At 32.0% G+C, this 25,171-nt stretch overlaps 2 protein-coding genes and 1 long non-coding RNA gene across 4 annotated transcripts; all 3 read left to right on the forward strand.

Moving 5' to 3' along the window:
- The first annotated feature begins 1,916 nt into the window (after nt 1-1,916).
- On the forward strand, nt 1,917-12,677 carry LOC105336936 (uncharacterized transporter HI_0519). 2 transcript variants are annotated; one of them, XM_011441436.4, is made up of 13 exons: nt 1,917-2,057; nt 3,681-3,866; nt 4,101-4,240; nt 4,496-4,734; nt 4,995-5,136; nt 5,443-5,634; nt 5,877-6,038; nt 6,902-7,027; nt 7,473-7,603; nt 7,961-8,129; nt 8,513-8,689; nt 9,576-9,756; nt 10,083-12,677. In XM_011441436.4, the coding sequence occupies exons 2-13, from the start codon at nt 3,722-3,724 to the stop codon at nt 10,226-10,228; spliced, it is 1,950 nt and encodes a 649-aa protein (XP_011439738.3). In that variant the 5' UTR covers nt 1,917-2,057; nt 3,681-3,721; the 3' UTR covers nt 10,229-12,677. The 2 variants fall into 2 exon arrangements, with proteins under 2 accessions (XP_011439738.3, XP_034308981.2); XM_034453090.2 differs by lacking the exon at nt 1,917-2,057 and adding an exon at nt 2,337-2,483.
- A 1,845-nt stretch (nt 12,678-14,522) lies between these two features.
- Nucleotides 14,523-22,076, forward strand: LOC117683574 (uncharacterized). The gene is made up of 3 exons (XR_010710239.1): nt 14,523-14,547; nt 14,774-14,967; nt 21,686-22,076. It is a non-coding gene; the product is annotated as an uncharacterized lncRNA (long non-coding RNA).
- LOC117683573 (E3 ubiquitin-protein ligase TRIM56-like) lies at nt 17,176-19,232 on the forward strand. The gene has a single exon (XM_034453084.2). The coding sequence runs from the start codon at nt 17,471-17,473 to the stop codon at nt 18,686-18,688; it is 1,218 nt and encodes a 405-aa protein (XP_034308975.2). The 5' UTR covers nt 17,176-17,470; the 3' UTR covers nt 18,689-19,232.
- Nucleotides 22,077-25,171: the final 3,095 nt, after the last annotated feature.

Consider the following 25,171-nt stretch of genomic DNA (forward strand, 5'->3'; position numbering starts at 1 on the left):
CATAGAATCTAACAATAGATTTAATAATAACAGACGAGGAACAATGAATAAGGAACGAGCTACATCTCTATAAATATTAAATTTCTCCTCTATGACAAATAAATGTAAAAATGACTAAGATAATCCTCCTTATAAAAATAAGTTATCTACAACACCTTAAACCAGGACTGGGAAAGGGAAAACCTATCTAAACTTACACTCTAAACCTTAAGGAAAATCTGTATTATAAAAAAAAATGCTTTAAACCCTACAAAAATGAACTAAATCCTAACTCTACATAAATCATGCTTTAATATACTAAACCTAACTCTAATCTATTCATAGCTGCAAAACCAAGAGGTTTAAGTGCCAAGAATAGAAAGGGAGACTTACCATAAGGTAATCACTCCCTAACCCAAGTAAAGAAAACTGACCGAACACTCTCTTATATATACCTGTATTCTATTCACTAATTTTAACCAATGAAAACCACAGAAACTAGACTAACTTAGCCAATCAGAGAACAGGTAACTTTATAACTTAGGCAAAAGTGACAACATGGATACTATTTCCTGTAGAAGTGTAACTATAAATAGGATAATTTTTAACTTGTTCAAAATATGAGAGTAGAAAGAATTAAATGATCAACAGTAAGTATTTGAACCTTAAGAATGACAATAAACTATTTAAACTGTAAAAACTTCAAGAAAAATGCAAACTGTATAATGAAAATAAACAAATTTGTTACACAGGGATACCGGGTACGATTCCCGGTCGAGCTATATCACCCCTGCGAATGTGTTCGGAATTCTTTATCGTTGCTAAGTAAGTAATAAATCCAGAGGTGCTCGAATGAAAGTTCACGAGACTTCACCAATATTTGTTCACTTCCTGTGAAATTTCGAGCGGAAGTATAAGTGTTCGGATAATATTCTCAAAATACGTAAGTACTGGTCGTTTTTCATATCATATCCTACTGTGATTTATGTTAAAACGGGAAAAGCTTTCAAGATGTATGTCTTATTTTACCATCTAGCAGTTATTTATATTTAACGATAATATTCAGAACAGAGTTATCGTTCGTGTTCAAACACGTGTAGAGTGGTTGAAAATATAACCATTGGGTTGCTTAATAAAATCATAGCCATGTTTGATGCTTGTGGTGTGCAATACCATGTTTTAAAAAAAAATAATGGGTGTCTGTTTTTCATTAAAACTTAGTATATCGAGCCATTTTCAAGGAACATTCTGCATATAATGGTATAGTCTGTTTCACTATTGATGTTATTACTAGGTCAGGCGCGGATCGAAAATTAATCATCAGGAGGGATCTCTTTTAAGCATGTTAGTTGTTGCAACAGCAGACAAAAAAACTAATTTTTGTATAGTCACATTTATTTCTAGAACACATTTTATTCACCAATTAATGAAGATAAAGTTTAAAATCAATAAACCTCTAGATTTTATATTTGTCTACTATACTAAGAACCTAGATACATGTACTGTGAAATAGACTTTATACACGAGGTACGATTTTTACTGCGAAACTAAAAGGGTCAAATAAAACCACGTGGTCTAAAATTTGAATGACAATAACATTCGCAGGGGTGTATATATTTTCAAAGCATTTATATACTCATTCCTTCTACATCAGATGGCCCGGGATCCCAAACCATCCCCTTGCAAAATTCAAATTTCTTCAAAATTAAATTTTGAAATGACCAAAATATCCCTCGCCCCAAGGTAAACTCAAATAACCGTCGGACCCCCTCCCCCCTTAAAACTTTTCTAGATCCGCGCATGGTCCGACGACGCTATATACATATCTAAAAATCGTATCACGTGATATTTTGTTTTCAACATGCATTGAAGATTTGATAATTATTAATCAATTGTTTAATTTGTTATGAAAAACAATCATACTGTCACACATAAATTTATCTTTAGATGATAACCTAAGAATTTTTTTATAACGTTTGACGGGTCGAAAGATCCTATCAACGATTTGACTTGCCCCCGTAAGGAGGGAAACACGTCCGTTACATGAAAATATCACCACGTGTGGAGAGAGAAAAAAGGTAAGAGAGCCGTGATCTTCGATATTTTAAATCACAGTATGAATTGAAAAAGATAGATTAAGGTGTGCTTATTTGAATGTTTATAACAGAATGTACAGTTTGTTTATGATTTTTTAAATATTTCACGAAACATGCACTGTAACCATGTGTGGCCAATCCCATCAGCCCAATCATGAGTGTAGAAACCCTTTGTTTATCATGTTGATCATGTATAATATAAAAGTTCTACGTTTAAGAATTGTGATCAAAGTTTATTTTGTGTTGCAAGGAGATATGTTATTAGATTTCCAAGAATTAAAAGTGAAATGAAAAAGAAATATAGGCCTATATCGATTTCCTTTACCCGGTTGCATCATAGGATTAGTTAGGCGCGCTTTATAAACGCGCGTAACTGCATTTCCTTATTAACAACAGAAGAGAGAAGAGGTAAGGAGAGAACATCCTGAAGTTATTAACGTGTTATTACGATGTATGCCATATTATATCTAATTATTTTAATTCTTTTGTTTATGTTTGACGTACGTTTGCATTGTTTTGGCCGTGCATGATAAACAAAATAAATTTTTCTAAGAATTAGACCTAAATATAAATTTGGCTCCAAAACCATAAAGTGAAAACAGGATTCAACAGAAGGGTGAATTTTTAAAAACAATTAATATCAACAAATTTATGAAGTTTTTAAAAAGAAGGTTTGTACCTTAAATTTACTAAAGGATAATCTTTAAACAATTGTTAATCATTATATTTTTTTAGTTATTTTTTTTATTGGGAAAGGGGGGGGGGTCTTTGTGATTAGGCCTTGATTTTTATTCTTTTATTTAATAAAAATTAATACACAATCCACTTGGATAGAACTATGAATTGATTAAACAAAAACACCAAATAATTAATGAATGATTAATTATACTATTAATTTGCAAAAGCATGGTTATATTTCAACCATAAAGTTTTCACTAATGACTATTAGGAAACAAAATGGTTCAAGTTGGGTGTGTTTTTCCTTCTTCAAATGACGCAAAGAGCATTCATTAAATATAGTATTGATTTTTGATATTTTTTTCATCTCGGCTGCCCTGAAGCTAACAATCTATCTGTACACTATATGAATTTATAAAACGTGATGAACTTTTTTAAACTTGCTATGGTTCATTGATTTGCAAGCTGTTGTTCATGGACAACGATTGTATTAATAAAAAAATACTTGTTGATCAATGCATCATTTTAGAATTAAGTTTTTTAAATGGCCCCCTATTGCTTACTGTGCATTAGATAAACTATAAGGCTTTTTTTCAAAAAGTCATATCCATTTTAAGTTGTTTTTTTTTTTGGCTGTTATTTTTATCTTGCCATTGAACTTAGCTGTTATGAGACCTTTACCATACACATAAATGTTCGTGATATTTTGCCTAATTTTGGTTGTTAAATTTTGATTATGATGTTAAACCTAGCTTTTATTGTGCCTTTTCCATAACTGTGAACAAAGCCTTTATCAGACCTTTTCAGTTTACATGCAATATACATTTTCAAAACATTTTTTAGTTTTAGATCATGATGTTGAACCCAGATTCTATCAGGCCTTAAAGTTTACAATTTGCATCCATTTTCAATTTTTGTTTTGTTTAGATTGTCCTGATATCGAACCAAGCCTCTACATAACCTTGGAAATGTCTAAGCCGTTTGTATCCTCCACCCCCATGAAGTATGAGAAGTCGGACGCCAGTTTACTGACCACATGTACTTACACAGAGGTCCCCTGCGCAGACTTTGACCCCGAGGCTGGGGGCATTTCATTGTGTATTGACAAAAATGGTATGGCCAGCTAGAGTTTTTCAGAATAGTTTTACAAAGTGAAGATTTATTGAATGCAGATATATATGATGTGTTTGCATGCACCTGCACCAAAAAAATGGATTACACTTAATTAATGACCTTTTTCTTTGCCTAAAGCAATTTTAAAATGAACAGTTTGGAGAAGAGATCAAAATATTTTGAGAACCTCTCAACAATCCTTTTGTCAGATCAGTGTATGATATCTGTTTTCAGTGAGTGAAAAGAAAGGACCAGAGGACAGTAGCTCTGAGTTGTCTTCGGATGGCAGCAGTAACAGGTTGTTCAGCAGCTTCATCCAGATCCACTCTGATGTGTCCAACTTCTACAAGTCTAACCACTCGCACATTAAAACTGTAAGTCTCTCACTGTCTGTATCTCTCTCTGTAAAATTATTCTGGCTTTGTCTTATGGATAGAAAGAGAAGAATTATTTACAGGAATATTCAATAATTTCAAAATCTCGTGGATTTTTTTGTCAAGTCAAAAGCAGATTAATATATATATATACACTGAGTTACTGACAGGGGGTGACTACGGTGGCTTTATTTTACTGTGTATTAAATTTTGTAAAATTTTTTTTCTTGAATGTTTGTAACTTCGGTTTTGCAGGGAGTGTATGTAGCCTTGATTGGTGTGTACATGGCCTATTTCGTGGCTGCCATGGTGATCACTCACGAAAAGAAAGTCAAGGACCCGACCCCATTGATTATCGTTACCGCGGTGACGGCGACCTTCATTACAATATGGCTGGTGAGGAAATACTTTGGCAAACAGATCCAAGAAAAGCTGGTTTTCCACGTGGTTTTCTTCTTTGAACAGCGAGAGAAAATGGTCAAGGCTTTAAAAATGTAAGGAGCATCCAACACCTTCTGATTTTTAAAAATGAAATATATTGTCTTGTTAACGTGTATAACTTTACCTGTAATGATATTTATATTCACAATGATGAATCCATTGTTCAATGTTTTTACTCTTTGATTTAAGGCATGTCATTTATGCAAACAGACACGCAATATTCTGAGAAAAAATTTCAAACACATTGTAAAATTGTCAAGTTTGATCAATCGAGTCAATTCCTCTAAGTCTTTGACTGTGTTTTTTTTTTGAGTGTATTGTGCCTAGTGTTGGTTGTGGCAGCAGTCGTTGTTATAGGGTTCTCAGTGTGGGAACAGCCCAGTAATCTGGTCTCCATCAGTGGCTACATTTTCTTCTTGTTCATCCTCCTAATCTGCTCTGCTCACCCCACAAAGGTAGGCTTATGAAGAAGACATCTTGTACATGGATATCCTTTGATAAACACAATCAATGTTAATGTGGAAGGTGATACAGTTAACTGATGCATGCATCAGAATACTTATATAATTGAATTTTAATGTGAATTTCCACTGACTCAGAGTCAAAATTTTTGTGTTCAGTACTGACCAGTGACTGATTTGATTTCCTCCTTTTTCATGTCCCTATGCAAATGCAGTTTGTTAATCTTTATTTTAAAGAGATATGTATATAAAAAAAAATTGAATCTGCGGTTTGAAGATTAAATGCGAAATTTCATTCAGGTAAACTGGCGTCCCGTGTTAGGTGGCTTGGCCCTGCAGTTCTTCTTTGCTGCCATGATTCTGAAGTGGGATGTCGGCCAAGCTGTGTTTGAATTTCTAGGCAACCAGGTCCAAACCTTCCTGGAATTTACCAACACAGGGACCAAGTTTGTGTTCGGAGACAAGTACACAGATCACCCATTTGCAATGGTGGTATGTAACAGACAGACAAGATAATTTCATGTACATGTACCTCCTACCTCTTCTCAGGGATTGTTTTCAATATCTTTAAAAATTTAATTGATTCTAACCAACGGCTTAGAAGGTTTTATCAAAAACATTGAAAGTTTTCTTCCCTGGCAAAAGGAGGGGGTGTGGAGGTAATTTTGAAATGTTTTACCTCAGATTGTTTGTAGATGCGACAACTTTATTATTTTTTTTTTTTTTTTATTTAGGTACTTCCTGTGATAGTGTTCTTCAGCTGTGCGATATCTGTCTTGTACTACGTCGGAGCCATGCAAGTCGTCATCGGGAAAATCGCCTGGGTCATGAGGGTCAGTCTCGGTACTTCTGCACCCGAGTCTTTATGTGCAGCTGGAAACATTTTCATTGGACAGGTAAAGAAACTTGTTTTTTGTTTTCTTTTTACAGTTCAAAGGTGTGCATATGACCGAACAGTTAAGGTGAAATAACACATCATCATAAAATGGCTAACCACTGATCGAAACAAAATTTCGTTTTATCAAAAGGATTTTATCGACAACAACATGTAAACTTACTCCATAGCTGAGTGGATAAAGTGTTGGACTTGTGATCTGTACATCCTTAGTTCGAATCCCGCAGGGGCTTTTGTTGTTACTTACTGAAATAATTATTTTTGATATTCATTTTTTATCCCCAAACTGCAAATTTTTCGCTTAATATTTGACATACATGTACAGTTTATTTATCATTATATCTTTCATTATCAAATAACGTCCTGTTAATTTGAGTGACTTTTACCAGGTGTGTTATTCCACCTTAAGTTTTTCATGTGCAGTAACACTATGTCATGACAATCAGATGCTGCTGCATTGATCAACTTTATTGCTGTATATAGTGAAAAATAAATAACTCAATTTTTCAATTATTAAGTTTAGAGAAAATAAACAAAAAAATTGAATTGTTCCCCTTTTCAAAAAGTTGCAATGAATATAATTATACAATCCTTGCCTACCTCATTGTTTTTTGAAAGTTTTGACCTGCAGGGTGAAAGAAAAGTGTTTTTTTTAATGGGACCTAGTAGTAAATGGAATTAATAAGCACACATATATTAATTTGTGTAAGCATTTTCCACCAACACTAGATTTGTCTCTATTCTCTATTGACTATATTCTCTATTCTCATTAAGAGTTGTCAAGCAGAAATAAACAGTAATGTTTACCGTGAAATTTAGCATTCATAAGTTTGACTCAGATTTTCTTGAACTGGTCATTTTCAGACGGAGGCTCCCATTATGATTCGTCCATTCTTGGCATTGATGACCAAGTCGGAGCTCCATGCTGTGATGACCGGAGGTTTTGCTACCATAGCTGGGGGAGTGTTAGCAGCCTACATATCCTTTGGGGTAAGTTTGACTGTAATCCAGACATGTATATGATATCAATATTAATCTTAATAAATAGAGTGAAGAAAAATAAAAATATTGTTTTTTCTAAATAATTGGTGAATTGGTGAAACAGCTTGCCACATGGCATATTTATAAAGAAAATATAACCTAAAAAAAAATCCATTTCATTATGAACATTAACATGTTTACGTTCATGCTTTAGTTTGAAAAATATTTTTTGCCTTCACTGTATTGGTCTTGTGGTGCGAAAGTACATTAATTCATAAACATACAAAGAGATTTACAAGTTAGTGAGATTTTTACCCCCCCCCTTCCCTTTGTAGTGTGGTCTTATGTTATAAGCTCTGCATACATGTACATAAGAATATGAGAAAGGCAAGCTAGTGACAGTGATCGAGGCCCAATGTCATTAAGATTTATAAGATTTATCATTCCGTTGTAGGTATCAGCAGAGCACCTGCTGTGTGCCTCAGTGATGAACGCCCCCGCTGCCTTGGCCGTGTCCAAACTACTTTACCCAGAGACGGAGACCAGCAAACTTAGGAAGGCTTCAGACCTCGGCACAGACGAAAAGTAAGATATTTTGGCAGTTTTTTTTTTGTACACTGGAATTCTAATTAATATTTTTTTTTTTTTCTTTACAGAGATTTTTGTCATAACATTATTGAGTTGGTTCCAATAAGTATCTTGCTAAATAGAGAAAAAGATGAATATTTTATCAATTAATACTTAGTAATGACATGCAACTTTGTGCTTTTTGTCAATATTCTTATTAGTAAATTCATTTGTTGATGACCATAGGTTAAGAATGCTTGCAATGTATTTCTGAATACATATTTTAATGGGTTGTACAATTTAATAATGGAATTTTCTTCTTTAGTAATTTATATTGATGTATGGGTTTTCATATGTGGCCACTATAATTTATAGGAAAGAGAGAAACATCCTGGAAGCCGCCGCTGCTGGTGCCTCGTCCTCCATTAAACTGGTGGCCAACATTGCGGCCAATCTAATTGCCTTTCTTGCCATGTTGGAGTTTGTTAATGCCGTCCTCTCCTGGTTTGGGAGCTTTGTCGGTTATCCTGAGTTCTCTTTTCAGGTAAAAAAAGTCACCAATCAATGCCTGCTTAGAGTGTATAACTAAATTTGTCTGCAAGATATTTCATTTTTATTTAACCTAAACTTTTGGCCAAATTTTTACAGATTCTCTAAACTTAAAAAATATTTAATATCTCATTGACTAATAATTTAAATGTTTTTTGTATTGATAAGGAATGAATAGTAAATGAATTCTGCTAATATCCTATGTCATCTATTTTTAAGGGTACAGTATTAAATGTATTTTTAGCAAGTTTCTTTTTAATAAAATATCAAAGGAAGAACTCTTTGATTTATTAATGAGATACCTGGTACATTTGGTAGTTTTTTGTATGATCATGTCATGTCATGAATGGCCAATTTCTATGACTTTTTCCATTACAGATGATCTGTTCTTACGTCCTGATGCCCTTAGCGTATCTGATGGGTGTCGACTGGGCTGATTGTGGAATTGTGGGTGAACTAATTGGAATCAAAACCTTCCTCAACGAGTTCTTGGCCTACGGAGAATTGTCCACCTACCTAAATAACAGAAAATCATGCACAGGGCGGATTTTGGCTGTATGTACCGTAATAGCAATGTGATTTATTTTTATGTTGTCTATCAAATAGACCCTCTAAGAATGAATTACTGTGGTTTCATCAATATTCGTTGAATACCAATTCTTGTGGATTTTGTTGTGAAGTTGATTAACGAAATTTATTGTTCATTGAAGTGCAATTTCTACTTGAATTTTGTATTGATAGGATCATGAACAATGAATTTACGTGTCCTTGAAACTGTTAATATCATTAAATTCACGAAAATTGATACCCACGAATATTAATGAAACCACAGTACATAATAAAACTATTATTGAAAAATCCAGATATTTGATCAGTCCAAGTTTTATTGAAATATATTCAGTAAATGACGGTTCAGTTTTTGATGTACAATAACAATGCAATATAGAGTAAGGTTTAATAGAGACACATATGCATGTGTGTTTCTGTGTTAAATCTCTTAGATGAGATAAATTCCAGTCTTATTGTAGCTTTGAGATACTCTAGGATTTAAGACACTAATGTTAAAATCTTAAAATCAGTTAATACTCATTATGAAGTCATATCCAAAGATTCATAGTCATGAATATTTGCAAAAAATTATGTCAAAGATGCATGTAGTTTGGACTACTTGCAACATATCCAAAGTATTCAAAGACCAACTGCATTGTGAGTATTATTGAAAACTTTATTCCACATTAAATAAAAGTCACAGCTAGGAAATTTCCTGTTTTACATTTCTCAGATAGCTCCATTAGCTCCATTTAGTACATTTCTATATTTTATCTAGGTCTAATCTGAAACTTTTTTCCATATTTATTAAAACTCACAGCTAAGAAATCTCCTGTTAAACATTTCTAAGATACCTCCATAGTATACATGTACATTTTTATATTTTATCCAGGTCCGATCTGAAATCATCGCTACCTATGCCCTGTGTGGGTTTGCTAACCTGAGTTCTATCGGGATTCAGCTCGGAGCTCTGGGTCCAATGGCACCCAGTCGGAGGGGAGACCTCGCCCAGATCGTACTGCGGGCTCTGTTAGGGGGGATAGTCACTAGTCTCATGACTGCTTGTATAGCAGGTAAGGCTCTCTCAATTAGTTTTTCTATCTCTTTCAATAAAACTTTTCCTAATTGTTGCACTAGCTACCAAGAGCCAAACATAATGATATACCCAGGAACTAGAATAGGGTAATGCCCACCTTATATGTCTAGTCATTGTATTTCAATGGTAACGCCAAAAATTCTTTTTTAATTCATTAAAGTTCTGTATCCATTGTTGAAGTATTGAAAAAACAACAGATTTTTCATGTAGACTATAACTTACAATGTAAAAAAGTAAAACCCTATAATCTCTGAAAGTGGTTAGATGTAGCATTGTATCTTTGAAATATGGCTTGCTCTGTAGGTCTTCTTGTTGCTGAACCCATTACACAACTTGCCTGTCTCAACTCCACTGTTGTCAATACCACAATGATTCCTCCGGCGACAAACATGACCTCTACTCTGACCTTTGTTTCACGGTTCATCGAGCAGACAACAGCCTCCGTATGATAGTAAATGAACGAGGAAATCATCATTTGAAAAAAAAATTATTGTCTCAGTTTTCCTCTTCCCTTTTTTTGATTATTTATGAGTATTAAATATGTACATTGTACATGTCAATGAAAATTTTCAGACATGTATTTGTAGCTACGTAGTTATTCATATTTGTACCTATGGTAACAAAAGGTATTGTTTTTAAAGTAATGTGTGATTTACCAATACACTACTTTGGACAAGTATTAATACATGTATTTATATTCAGACACTTTACAGTAAACAGGAATGAAAAAGCACATATATATAATCAGTAAAACTGTATTATCATGTATGTTAGATGATCAAACTAGACCCATTTGTATTGTGTATTTATTGTGTTCCTTTAGGAATAGTAATGATGATATATTTAATATTAATAACCATATTTTTAGCAATCATAGGTGTATTTTATTACAGATTGAAATGTTTTTTTTAATTTATTCTCTAAAACGTAGAGAGGATATAGAACAATATCAGATATTTACCTGTGAAGGCAGCATGGCTACATCTCACCATCAATGTAAATACAATCAAAGAAAAATAATGGTTTTTCCTGTAGTTTCGTTGTAGTTAACTCAGAAAATAGGTACATTGTACTTGTACATGAAATTGTTAACAAAAACTAATACATGTATATAGATAAGATCACGTTTACCATTTGTGGAGACCAAACTTTTTTATATTTTAGATGAATGATGCCCCCCCCAAAAATGTACAATTTTTAATGTCGGTAAAAAGTTACCATACTTCAAAGAAAGTGGGAAAGGTTTTGTTTATAAGGTGAACGCTATTTGATTTTCTGTGTGGTTTGTGCTGGCAATGAAATGAAGAATTTTGTGTTTAAAGATCTTTTGGTGTATGAGTGTGTTTATTTATCACTTAAAGAGAAAAAGTTATTATATATGTATTTTCTCATGAATATTTCAAATGCTTGAGTGGCTTGTGTCAAGTCATAAGCAGCCCTGTACAATGTTTTAACACAGGCTGTCATGGTGTTATGTTAAATTGAAATGATCTCTTTTTGTAATGTCGCAGCTTCTTAATACTCTAATACTTTACTTTAGGGTTGAGGTATTTTTTTTTTATGCTGAACTACAGCGGTATACTCATCCATAATTTTCTTTACATATTTTTGAATCTCATATCAAGTCAGTCAGCAAGTGACTTGGTTTATTTTTCCACTGAAATGGAAATGTGAAACTGTGGATTGATCAATTTTGAATAGCAATTTTTGTTGACCTCGCTTTTGAGTTGATCTAAAAATAAAATGTTCAGCAAAGTAGTATTTTCAATAACATTGTATTGATTGGTAGTTACTTATCATTAAAACTTAGATTTTCATTAAATCCACAAAAACTTATGCCCACAAATATTGATATAACCACTGTCGATGATTTTTGTTTGTTTGGTGATTTATTTGTTGTGGTCTTCGGTGATTTTACTAATGTGCTTTGCCTCTTTTTTCCACTTGCTCAATATTTCTTTTGTTTCTAGTCTTTGTCTTATGAATGAGAAGTCAATGTCCTGTTAGTATTTGTAAATAAGATAACTTCTACCTTAGTCAAAATGCCTGTCGTTTTTCTGGATTTTTGAAAGATTTTGATAACTTTGATGTTAATGAATAAGCTGAAGTGTGTGACTGTTTCATACTAGTATGCTAAGCAGATTTTTTTCTATGAATTTTATATCAGTAAGAAGAAGGGAGAGCACTCATTAAATGTTTAACATTTTTTTCAGAGAGTGAAATCATGATAAAACATCTACCTGGTGTATGATGAGGCAAAGCAAATTTTCAAAATATTCAGGACTTTGTGTAAAAACTCCATTATTCTTTTTTATGAATAGAAATTTGCTGTATTGATAATTAAACTATGCATGCAAATGAAGAGTATGTGCTCCAAAGACCTTTTTTTAAATCTAAATTTATCTCAGCCTATTGCATTCAAAATTATTGCAATTTATATTGCATATTATTTTATTCTGATTAATAACACATACAAGTACACATGTACTTGTAACGGGCAGCATGGATAATAACATTATTATACATGTATTTAATATAATGTTCTCCAGTGGTGGCAGTGGGGTTTTTAATCATTTATCACTATTTTTCAACATTGATTTGAAATATGTGCATGTCTAAGTTTGATTTATTTTATTTTGATCAAATTGAAACGGGAAGTAGTGATGTGAACAAAGTCAAAGATCAATTTTTAATGATAGGTTCTTTGAATTTAGTTGGTACACTCTTTATAGGGTAAAAATTAAGCTCAAAGTTGTGAAATCCAATGTGTTCAGATTGATTTGTTGTTTTTGTATCAAGCACCTTAAACAAATGTTTTGTTCAGTACAATTGCTTTTTTGTGCGTTTTGTAGAATTGAGATGAACGAAAGCAATAAAATTTCCATAATATGAATAATATTGCTGTTTGAATCTCTTTATTTGAAACAAATCTAAAGTATAATTCCAATTGGTTCATGTCGAACTTTTAAAGCTGACAAAGTAGCTTAAATCAAATGATTACACAGTAGTTAGCTTATGAATTAAGTTGTTCCCGCTATTGAGTTTTTGGAAGTGCCATCGGGTAATAATTCGAAATTCTCCGGTAATATACGTGAAGTTTCGAGTGTATCACCCTCTTTCTTGGTTTATCGCAAAACGAAAGTTATTTTTTGTGATCATTTTTGAACAAAATAATGATTTATCGCTTAAATGGTTAGCTAAGCTTACCCGATAAAATTTAAATAGTTTTTCGCCACAGGAACTTTACAGCTTTTAAAAAAATCAAAAGACCGACATGTGTAAGGACCTTAATGGTCACCCGTGAATGAATTAAAGAAAATATCATATTAACATATTTAATGATGCGAAACTTTTGTACCAGAATTCATGGCCTTTATACAATATAGACGATAATTAAAAATACAAATACAAGCCACGAGTTGTGGTCTGCCCGATTTCTGTGAGTCATCTAAAGTTGCCATTTGGTTGCTGGCATGGCATTATCTAAGGTAAACTACGAGGGTAAAATATGCAACGATATCACAAAATGTCCCATTTGCGTTGAAGATTTCAATGCCAAGATGTCTTCCGTGTTCCCATTCGTTTTGTCATGAGTGCTTCAAGAACCACATAGAGTCTTCGTGTCATTCAAAGACGGCGCCCATGGGGTTCTCTTGTCTTAAGCTTTCACTATGACCTTATTTATAATCTACTTGTTTAACGCTCAAGTATGAATATCATGGAATGATAGTTATTGTTGAAATTGAAATTAAATGGAATAATATATAGATTTTTAAAATTCATTCTTGTTTCTTCCTTGCATTTGCATAATCTTTTTTTTTTTGCCAAACAATGCATAATATTTGCTTTGCATCACTTTCAAATATAATATATATCAACAAACAGAAAAAATAGAGAAAAATATTGAAGAGGGTCATCAAATTCTTTGGAAATGAGAATGTAATACTGTGTACTATTTGGTCAGATAATATAATTTGAAAGTTTGGACTCAAACGGATTTGACTGATTTTAAACTTATTATTATTTTATTTATTGCCTCTTTTAATGATTTTTATTTCAAACAGTAGAACGATTTAAAATTATTTCCTCCGTTAATATTTTTATGGTCTAGCAGCCAATTTTATTATCTAATTAGTACATCTTCTAAAGATTCAAAGGTTATACATAAGCTCGGTCAATAAAAAATATCAGGAAACTATTACTGGTTTTTTAGGAAATATTTTTTCTAACCACCAAGCATTGGAATCTAAAAATAAAACTTAACATCTATTGTGTGAATAGAAACTTATTTACGAATTTAGATGAACGAAGTTTTCTTCTCCTCGACCTTATCCATATATATAGGGTCTTCTTCATTGCTTTTTAATTTTTTTCAGTTATTTTGTTTAAGAGTTTAGTTAATTAGATAACCTTAAATTGCAATAAACAAAGAAAATCTTCACATATAGATGGACATTAATTTTCTCATTTGAAACCGCAGAAGCACTCCAATTCATTAACATGTATCCTTATTTTGTTTAATATGTAAGATAATGTATTCGTCACATGTGAATGTAACATTGCAATCAGAACTACAAAATATTATATTTATATTTTGTTGTCTACTTTAAGTTCAGTTGTTTTTAACTTCAAAATCACGCAAGGGTCTAAAGTTTCAATTTAATGTCAGTTTTATTCGCATCCAAGTATCAAATAATCTTTGTATGTACATAAAGATACGTAGATTCATTTACTACTACTAGACAGAACATTTCTACTCTTCCTAAAGGTAAGGCAACATTGTGTTTCATCATAATTCGTGGACATTAAATTTCGCAGAAATCTTTGAAATTCAAATTCTAGAAGATAGTTACATAGGTTTGTTAATAACAGTTCAGTCTATCAAAACACATTTCTCTTTTCGTATTTCGACTTAACTGTATACAATTTATATATCAAGTATAACTTTTTATTATTCACTTTGCTGCATTATCAAAAATGATGTTATGTTTTAGATTGATCCTCCATTCATTGAAGTTGCCAATGGATTGCATGAAAATTCATTTTTTGGCGACGTTTTTTTGCGTTGCTATGTATGTGATTGCTTTCACCAGTGCTGTTCAAGAAAACTCCAGTAGCTTCCTTAGTAATTATGCCAGACACCAAAATATCTGCCATAAGATAGGATATGAACCAAAATGTAAAACAGGTAAAATAATGTTGTTTTTAATTTTGTTAAACTAAGAATTGTTTTCATTGAAATTAAAATGAGCATAAGAAAATAATTTTACCCCAAGAGTGTATTTTTTACCATTAATTGAAGTGCAACATTCTACCTTGCGTCTTAAATCTTCTTTAACTAAAGATAATTTGAATGCATTGGGCGATTCCTTTTTTTTTTACAATTCTTAAATCGGTATTTGCTATTAACATTTACTAAATATAAATGTGCATCAAACAAATCGATACTTCTTATTTTAATATTTTTAAGAATGGTCTTTTGAAAGTGTTAATTTATTCATTGCTTGGTCAAAATTTAAATGTATTTCTCATGATCGATTTAACCAACAATATGGAACTTGGTATTATTAATACTGCCGAAGAAAAGTCATCGCCTTTCATGCAAATTTGTCTACAAATCTTAACAACGTACCAAAGGGCACCATTATCAAGTTTGGAAAGGTTGAGTTTAACGATGGAAATGGATATAACCCTTCCACCGGTAAATTCACTGCAAAACTGAAGAGAGGAGATCAGTTCTGGGTCGAAACATACTATTATAGTGCTGCCTTTATACATGAAAATCATACATACCTGTCTGGATACAAAATTAATGGATGTTAAAGTATGAATTGCAACACTTTTGTTTATTATTGAAATAAAATGGTTATTTCAATTATTACATTATTTTTTTTTATAAAAAGATAATCTACGATTGTTTTACAACTATAAATACTAGTATGTCTTGTGTTATGTAGCAGCTTTCTCCACACAGGAGCCCCCCCCCCCCTTCCGGGAAAACCAGCTATATAGCAGGCTTTGGGAAAAAGCTACTATATAGTAGTCCCCCCCCCCCCCCCCCCGAGTATGGTTCCTTATTCACGTTTTTAGTTCCAATTATAGACACCCAGTTTGGATTAAAATGAATGTTTGTTACAGGTTTACTATCGTTTTGCCGATTTTTTATTATTTATAGTCAATGCTGAAAATGGAACACGTATGTCATGGATGCTTAGAACTATATTTAGGTGATTTATTACATGGTTAAAAAAGATATACACTCGTATGCATTACCCTGTGTTCTGAACTTCTAAATAAAAATGTCTTGAGAATTTTAAAATAAATCTATCAGTCCATCTATCTGTTTATGAAATTTGGTGCAGGCTAAACCTCGTTCTTAGGAAATCTTTGGATAAACCGAAGGATCGCTAATGGCGTTTTTGGAGAGTAAAATCATTATAAACATCCATCTGGTGTACGATGTGACAAATTCACCCAGTTTGTAAAATCTGCAGGACTTTGTATAGAACTCCATTATTTTCTATATTATAAGAAATTTGTTGTATTGATGGTTAAACTATTGATGCAAATGAAAAGTATCTGTTCCCCAGATTTTTTAAAACCCAAATTTATCTCAAAAGCAGTCTATTGCATTCGAAGTTGATACAAGATATATTACAGTCATATAATCATATCCTAATTGATAACACATATAAGTGTAATAGGCAGCATGGATAATAACATTATTATATATTTACTTAATTAAATATATATATGCTGTACAGTGGTGACAATGGATTTTTAATTTTGTATCACTTTTATTAAAAATTGATTTAAGATATGTAGTCTATTTTTGATTTTTTTTTACCTTGATAAAATTAAAAAGGGAAGCAGTGATGTGAACAAAATCAAAGATCAATTTCTAATGATAGGTTCTTAGAATTTAGCTAGTACACTCATTGTAGGGTTAAATTGAGCTTAAACTTTGAAATCCAATTTGTTCAAATTCATTTCTTATTTTTGTATCAAGCACTTTTGAAAATTGTTTTATTTAGTACAATTGCTTTTTCGAGCGTTTTTCAGAATTGGCATGGAAGAAAACAATAAAATAAAAAACGACAAAAATTGCATTTTTTAAAAATCTCTTTTTATTAAACAAATCCAAAATATCTTTCCTATTAGTTTATGTTGAACTTTAAAAGCTGAAAAAAGTAAGTTTAGTCCATTAACTGAACAGTTGTTGGCTTTCTATTAAGTTGTTCACAATATTGAGTTTGAGAAGTGCTATCTGATAATAATTCAAATTCTCCGGAAAGGTACGTGAAGTTGCGAGTGTCCAACTCTCTTTCTTGGTATATCGCAAAGCGAAAGTTATATTTTGTAAAAAAAAAAAAAAAAATTATCGCTTAAATGTTAAGCTTACCCGATACAATTTAAATGGCTCTGAGCCAAAAGAACTTAACATGTTTAAAAACAAATCAAAGGACCTATGAATTTTCATGGTCACCTGAGAATTGATTTCAGAACAAAATATCATATTAACATTATTTATTGATGTACAAATTATGAACCAGAACCCGAGGAGTTCATACAATATAGTCGATAAATATAAAAATACAAATTGTTAACTTAACAGCCACAACTTGTGATCTGTATGATTTCTGTAAGTCATCTATAATGATCTTTTAATAAGTTGCTGTTTGGTTACTGGCATGGCATTATCTAAGGTAAACAACGAGACTAATATCTGCAACGATTTCACAAAATGTTCCATTTGCTTTGAAGATTTTAAATCGCCAAAATGTCTTCCGTGTTTCCATTTGTTTTGTCATGAGTGCTTAAAGAACCACATAGAGTCTTCGTGTCTTTCAAAAGAGTCGCCCGTGGGGTTCTCTTGTCCCCTCTGTCGGGACTTCATTCCGGCTGAAAACATTTTAGCAGAGTTAAAAGATTGGGCGAACGATTTTCCAAATAATGACAAACTTCGAAATATATCTCAAGCTTCGCTGGGAAACCTTTGTGATGGTTGTCAAAGAGATGGTGAAGAAGAAGAAGCAAAGCAGTTTTGTTTGATGTGTAAAGAAAAACTGTGCAATGTGTGCGTCAAATACCACAGGCGTTTAGTTGTCACGAAAGATCATGAAGTTTTGTCAATTGACGAATTAAAGAAGTCTCCCAAGGTCATGGAAACAAGAAAATCATGTTATACACATGCAGAGGAAATTATTAGATATTACTGCCAAGACCACTCCATTCCGTGTTGCACAGTGTGTGTTTGCACCGGACATAGAAAATGTGACAACATTGAAACGGTTACGGAAACAGCCGAGAGACTACGAACAAAAGAACATTACAAGTTATTTGTTGCCATGGGGAAGCTAGAGAAAGAAATGACGGACATAAAAAATGAACTAGAGAAAAACATTACGGACATTGAAGAGACGTCGCACAATTTGTCTGAGGAAGCCGAAGCGCTGTATACAAAATTACAAAAGCATATCGAAAAAATAAAAAATGAATATCTCAGAAAGCTCTCCGAAAAATCCAAAGAGTGCAGAGGAAAATTGCAAGAAAATTCAGATTCTTTTGGTGAAAAACTTGCTTATCTAAAACGATGTAAAAAATCGTTCAACTCTATGAAAGAGGAGAGAGATGATGCTCAGTTCGTCCGCGAATTTTTTGAAATCAGCAAAAAATATTCAACCCTAAAAGAATTGTATTTAAGAAATAAGACTTGTTTTAGATTGATGAAAGTGACATCTAATTTTGATTCAAAGTGCTTTCACGGCATGGACTATCTAGGTAATGTAAACGTTGGAATTATAAAAACATTTCACACAGAAGGATGCATACCCCCACCCCCACCTCCACCCCCACCCCCACCCCCGCCAAGCGTGAAGGCATATATCAAAAGATCACGCAAAAGTTAAAATTCTGAAGATGTAATGTAGCGACATGGGACTTTTTAGGTAACAATGACAATTTTGATGTAATATACGAAGGAAACGCTGTTTTATTATAATTAATTAACGTCTCCTGATATGGCAATACATGTATATGTGTGACATCGTGTCGTTCAGAACCACTCGAATTGTTGATAAATCATAAAACGTTTTTAAATGAAATTACCAATATTACTGTTGGGTTATGTAAAAATTTTCTGCAATGATCGCCACTTTCATAAACAGCATGTATCATCAATGAAAGCATTTTATTGTTTATGTTTGACAAATTTATACAACGATTGTAAAAAGTAAGTAAAACTCACAAACCATTTAATTGTTCATAAACAATCGATAAACGGGCCGTATATATTTCAGACTGGCTTTTTTTTAAGAGCCATGAATTAAATAATATATAAAACGTTTCCGTAAGAAATAGTGGGAATCATACTCAGTAGATGTAAATATATAATTCTAATTATCAACATGTATTACTTTGAAAAGTAGTCATGAATGTGAATACCATGTTTTTTGTTTAATTTTTAAAAAAAAATATTTTTTGCTTTTTTGCATTGTAAATTTTCTACTAAAAAAACCACATTGTTTACTTTGTTTCACTTTCTCATAGAGTGTCAACTAACAGAAGAAATGTAGAGAAAACCATTATATAGAGTTGTCTGATTCTTTGGGAATGAAAATAGACAGACATGTACTTGTAGATTATAACAATATCTAGCATTTTATGACTCAGTTGCACTTAAACGTTTTTAACTCATAGCTATATACATATCTGTGTACATCTGTTTCACAGCGTTTATTTAATTTCATCTGATTAAGAAGTTTTTCTAAACAATATGAGGATTCTAAAATTATTTCCTCAAGTAATATTTTTATCGTATGGGTTAGGCGTGGTCTAACAATCAATGTTATTTACAGTTGATTGGATCACTTTGTCTTATTAATATGTCCACGCTACCAGCAATTACGAAAACTACTATTGGAAATACCATCAATGTATAAAATTATATGACTATGATGTGTAAACAATGTTAGAGAACATTATAACTTACGGAAGTTCTTGCATTATGCCTTCAAACTACACGATGATTGATATACTATTCAACAATTGTTGTAAATAAATCGATGTGTTGAATTGTACATTATCCAATGTTTTTATTACTGTACTACATATTCATTGTTGCTATTACCAGTTTGTTTACTTAGTAAATCCACGCAATGTGCTGCAAACATTCTGTTAAAAACATTTCATATGCAATAAGATGTAAGACTTACGCAATAAAGAAAGTTGAAGGGATATTCCGAATCACTTTGGGTGTGTGTTTTTGTGTGTGTGTTTCTCCATGTTTGTGTTTTGAGGTGACACTACCCATAACACAAAATTTAGGCAAATATATGTAAAAACGTACATTTATAAATGTATATTTCGGTGAATGAATAAACTTTCTATTACTTATACTTATTGAGGAAATGTGCTTGTATAATAAATGCTGTTCAATCGACAAGTGTATTCATATAAGCTTTAAGAGGTGTTTGTTCATTTTTCTCATATTTTAAATTTAAGAAGAAAAAATTGATTGAGAATTGATTCGGTATAACTCAAATGAATGTATTTAAATTTTAAATCTTCCAAGGATTGGGAATTATTTTATTATTCAAGTAACAAGGAAGGAAAGTAAGCAGTATTAAAAAGATACTTAATTATATCCGCATTTAGCTATTTTTCGATTTTAATCGGTATTTTATTTTATTGTGTAGTTTATAAGACGATATCGGCAACATTGAATTCAGAACGTCAAGTTATCAGGTTCATATTTGTATATTCATATAATTTTGAATAACGTAAGGAGTATGGGTATTCTAAAATGTGTTCTATTCTAAAAATATTCTAAAAATTCTAAAAATACATTCTGGGTCATGTGTTCGTACATGTAACTAAACAAATATCACGCAAGGTTCTAAAGTTTCATTTTAATGTCACTTTTAATTAGCGTCTGAATTTCAAAATATTTTTACATGTACATAAATATTCATTCATTTACTGACATTTAGTGAGATAGAGCATTTCGTTTCTTCCTAAAGGTAAGACAACAAATAAACATTCTTTTATTGTAATGTTGTTCCATCATTATTCATGGGCATCAAATCAATTGTAAAAAAGTTTCGAAAATAGATTTACGAATAATAGTCCGATTTTCCAAAAATCAATTTAGTAGGCAAGTTTAATATACCAACTAAAATTTTTCATTTCGTTGATGGAATCACCAAAAAATTCTACGCAAATAGCTCTTCAACACATATCATGATGAAATCGTTTGCAGTATACAATGTGAATATATGACGTAACCTCTCATTTTTACTATATTGCATTAAAAAACTGATGATATGCTTTTAGACCTTCATTCATTGATTATACCAATGGATTGCATGAAAATACAGTTTATAGCGACGGTTTTGTGCGTGGCTATGTATGTGATCACTTTCTCGAGTGCTAACCAACAAAATCCAGTAGCTTTCTCACTAGTTATGCCAAACACCAAAACATCTGCGATAAGATAGGGTGGGAACCCAAATGTGGAAAAGGTAGAAAAGAAGGTATAATGTTTTACTAAACTTTTTAAACCTAAAATTGTTTTTATTTGATATAAACCTGAATAACTTTTTTTTTATTTTACGCAAATAGTCTAACGTATTCAATTGATTAAAGCACAATATCATCATTTACTAATTCATTAAACTAGTTAAAATTATGTGACTGATTTTGTGGATTTTGTCGTGTTTTTTAACCATTTTTTAATCTATATTTGTAAATGACTAATTTTAAATGTACATGTAAAAAATCGTAACTTCTTACTCTATTTTTTATATTTTATATCAATCTCTTAAAATTGTTGCTTTATTCATTATTGGGCAAATGCATTTCTTATAATTCTTATAACTAACAACGTGAAACTTGTTTCTTTTAAGACTGCCAAGGAAAAGCAATCGCCTTTCATGCAATTTTGTCTAAAAGACTTACCAACGTGCCCAAACACACCATCATCAAGTTTGAAAACGTTGAGGTCAACGATGGAAATGGTTTTAACCCGACCACCGGTAAATTTACTGCCCCTGTGGATGGCCTTTATTCGTTTTTATGGACCTACCATATACCCAAAGACTCCAAAGTGTACCTTTTTGGATATGTGAATGGAAAGCCAAGAGCGAGTTCGGGAACTCGAGCGACAAATGTGCAGAATACGTCGGGCCATTTTGTAGCAAAACTGAAGAAAGGAGACAAGTTCTGGATCCAAATTGAACACTTTACTGCTACTATTATATTCGAAGGTTATACATACTTGTCAGGTTATAAAATCAGTGGATGTTGAATCAAATATTTGTGAATAAAACATATTTTATAACTTTTTCTTCTTTTTAGTTTCAATCATCTCTATGCAATCTTTTGCATCGGATAACTAATCGTCACGTGCGGTCATTAGATTAAATGAATCTGCAGAAAATTGTATTAATCTAAACAAAATTAGATTATTATCCTGTAACCATGATGTAACGCTTTGAAATTCCAGACTCAATCATTTATTATTAGTTAGAAAAGTTTATGTATCGATTTTCCTATTTTCAGTCACCTATGCTATTTTTAGAAATTTTTATACCCAGTCACTCATAAAGAATTATTACCCATTGTTTATACCCGATCACTCATTAGGAGTGATGACAATTTTCTATATATATATATATATATATAGGGAGAGCAATAATTTAAAGAGACAGTACAACTGAAAACACGGGTGGGAATAACTTCAGATTTACCCATTGTTTCGTTAAAAATAAGAAACAACATTGATTGTAACAGTTGAAATATATACAAATCCCTTTCACGTACCTAATTAATGTAAATATGAGCTTCCAGAAATTTAAGAGTCGTGCAAACCGGAATAATATAATATCGTTTATTTGTATCACGTGGATTTTGATTGACAGTAATTGACACGTGCTGAAAACTACAAGATATTCGCCCGACTACGATCATCGTGGTATATGAGGGTCCCTCTAAACGGAAAACATGATCACTTTCTCGATAATCTATTCATGGTTTTCCAATTTCTGTTCATTTTATAATGAACAGACATAAATGGTCAAATAACCCCTCAAAGGGCCTCACTTACAAAAATGAATTTAGGTTGTAGTCAACTCCTATGATAAGCACGCAAAATACATGCTTACAAAATAATAATTGTGGTTATTTTAAAAACTGAGAACAACTATTACCTTGGAGAAGTAGAAAAGACATTTTTTATCAACAAACATGAACAGGAGAATCTTCACGAGCCTTGCATGTGTTTTGTTTACAGTAAATATTTTACTATATTCTAATATATAGTTTATTGCATGTATCGTAATGCTTTCGTATTACGTTAACATACTGAGCTGACAAATGATACAACATGCCAATCATTAATATTCCTTTCAAAGGAAACGTGTTGTGGTCCCACCACATACAAAGCGGTTTCTGGAGCGTGTATCTCTGTGGTTTTGTAAATGGGAAGCTAAGAGTTTTTTTTTCAGGAACAACAGGAACATCCTCGCCATCTTTTAGCAAGACTGAGGGAAGGAGATCAATTCAGGGTCGAAATTTACTACCATAGAGCTACCATAACACAGGAAAACTATTCACGCCTTACTGGATTCAAAATAAATGGCTGTTAGAAATAAAACTGTCTATAAACTATCAATTGTAACACCTTTTTAATAATGAACTTAAATGATTATTTCAATTTTTTCATTAGTGCTTACCAAAAGATAATCTTGGCATGTTTTACAACTTTTTTTGGTCTGACACCCCATTACTTTCTGCATTTATCATATAAGGACTTTAGTTAGTTAATCTAAGTGTTCAAGTTGGGAAAGGGGAAATCACACTGATAAAAGATTATGTGAATCTTCTCAGTATAGTTGGGCAATCTAAATCTTGTGTCAAGAAGATTAAGGCAAGGTACATTTGCTGGGTGTATCAAATTAACCTGTTTGCTACTTCCTTAAAAATGAATTACTTATTTACAAAAACAACTGCTAAAAGACATTTACTTTATAAATTTAATTTGTTAACGATAATGAGCATTTTCTGCACATAGCATGTAAAATTATATAATGGGTCTAGCTATATGTATTTGATCAACATGATACCTAAAATGCTACACTAAACCAATTTTATGAACATATAGCAATCAAATTAATCAATAAATGATTTCGATTCATTGACTTCAATATCAAAATATGAAAGCAATGATCATCAACTGTACATAGTTATAGTTTAACTGGATGTTACATTACAGTAAATGTGTGAATAGATATGATTCGAAAGCAACGTAAAACAAATCAATAATATAAACATTATCCATTAATTTACACGTGAAGGTGGATGGGGATGCATGTGACATTGCTTATGCTGGGTGCATGTGACATTGCATGTGCTGTTTATTAAGGTTTCACCCTGCTTACTTTTTCCTTATTAGATTGGGGATAAAGTTAAAGGATCAAAGTCACCACAATAGTAATTTGTGTTACCCCATGACCAGGCGGTCCTTAGCTTGAATTTTTTATTATACCACAGAAACACATATCATAGCAAACTGTTTTAAAACAAACAGATGGTTCAAAGTATCTGATCCTGTTGAATATCATTGACAACATTGCCTGTTTGTTGTCCTTATTTTTGCACGCAGTGTCTTATCAAACAATTTGGTTTTAAAACATAGATAGATAGATAGATAGATAGATAGATAGATAGATAGATAGATAGATAGATAGATAGATAGATAGATAGATAGATAGATAGATAGATATCTTTAAGAATTCCATACCAGTCAATGGTTAAAGGGGAAGGAAACTAAAAATATGTTGTACAATAAATCAATTTATTGTACAACATATTTTTAGTTTCCTTCCCCTTTAACCAATTATCATCTACTTTAATTGTAAATCGTATTTATTTTCATTAAAAACCCCGAAACAATGAATAAATCAAGAAAATCGATCGCTTAATTTAAATTTCCCGCCGTAATGGGGGCTGCCATTGAACTTTAATCTATGACGTCACACCATCTATTCCGGTTTGTCTTATCAACATCAGTATTAGTAAATCATGATTTTCGCTCTAAATGACAAGTTCAGGAAAATTTGAAACAATATTGATTTGAGACCGTTCTTTTACCTTTGCAAACTGCGAACTATTGTCAAATGGAGTATGTTCGTTAAAATCTAAAAGCGGAGGTTAGTGTCGGAGAAATCTCAGCGTAAATGTGGAAATTGTCAACAGATGCCAAGTATCATAGAAAATGTCTGCCGTCGTTATTTCGACATGGTAATTCCGACTTTAAAGAATGAATTTTAAACATCCTGATTACAATTATAACATTTATTCAGTAAGCGAAGAACTTGACTTGGAATAAAAAA

Source organism: Magallana gigas, chromosome 10, assembly GCF_963853765.1.
Source record: "Magallana gigas chromosome 10, xbMagGiga1.1, whole genome shotgun sequence".
NCBI lineage: Eukaryota > Metazoa > Mollusca > Bivalvia > Ostreida > Ostreidae > Magallana > Magallana gigas.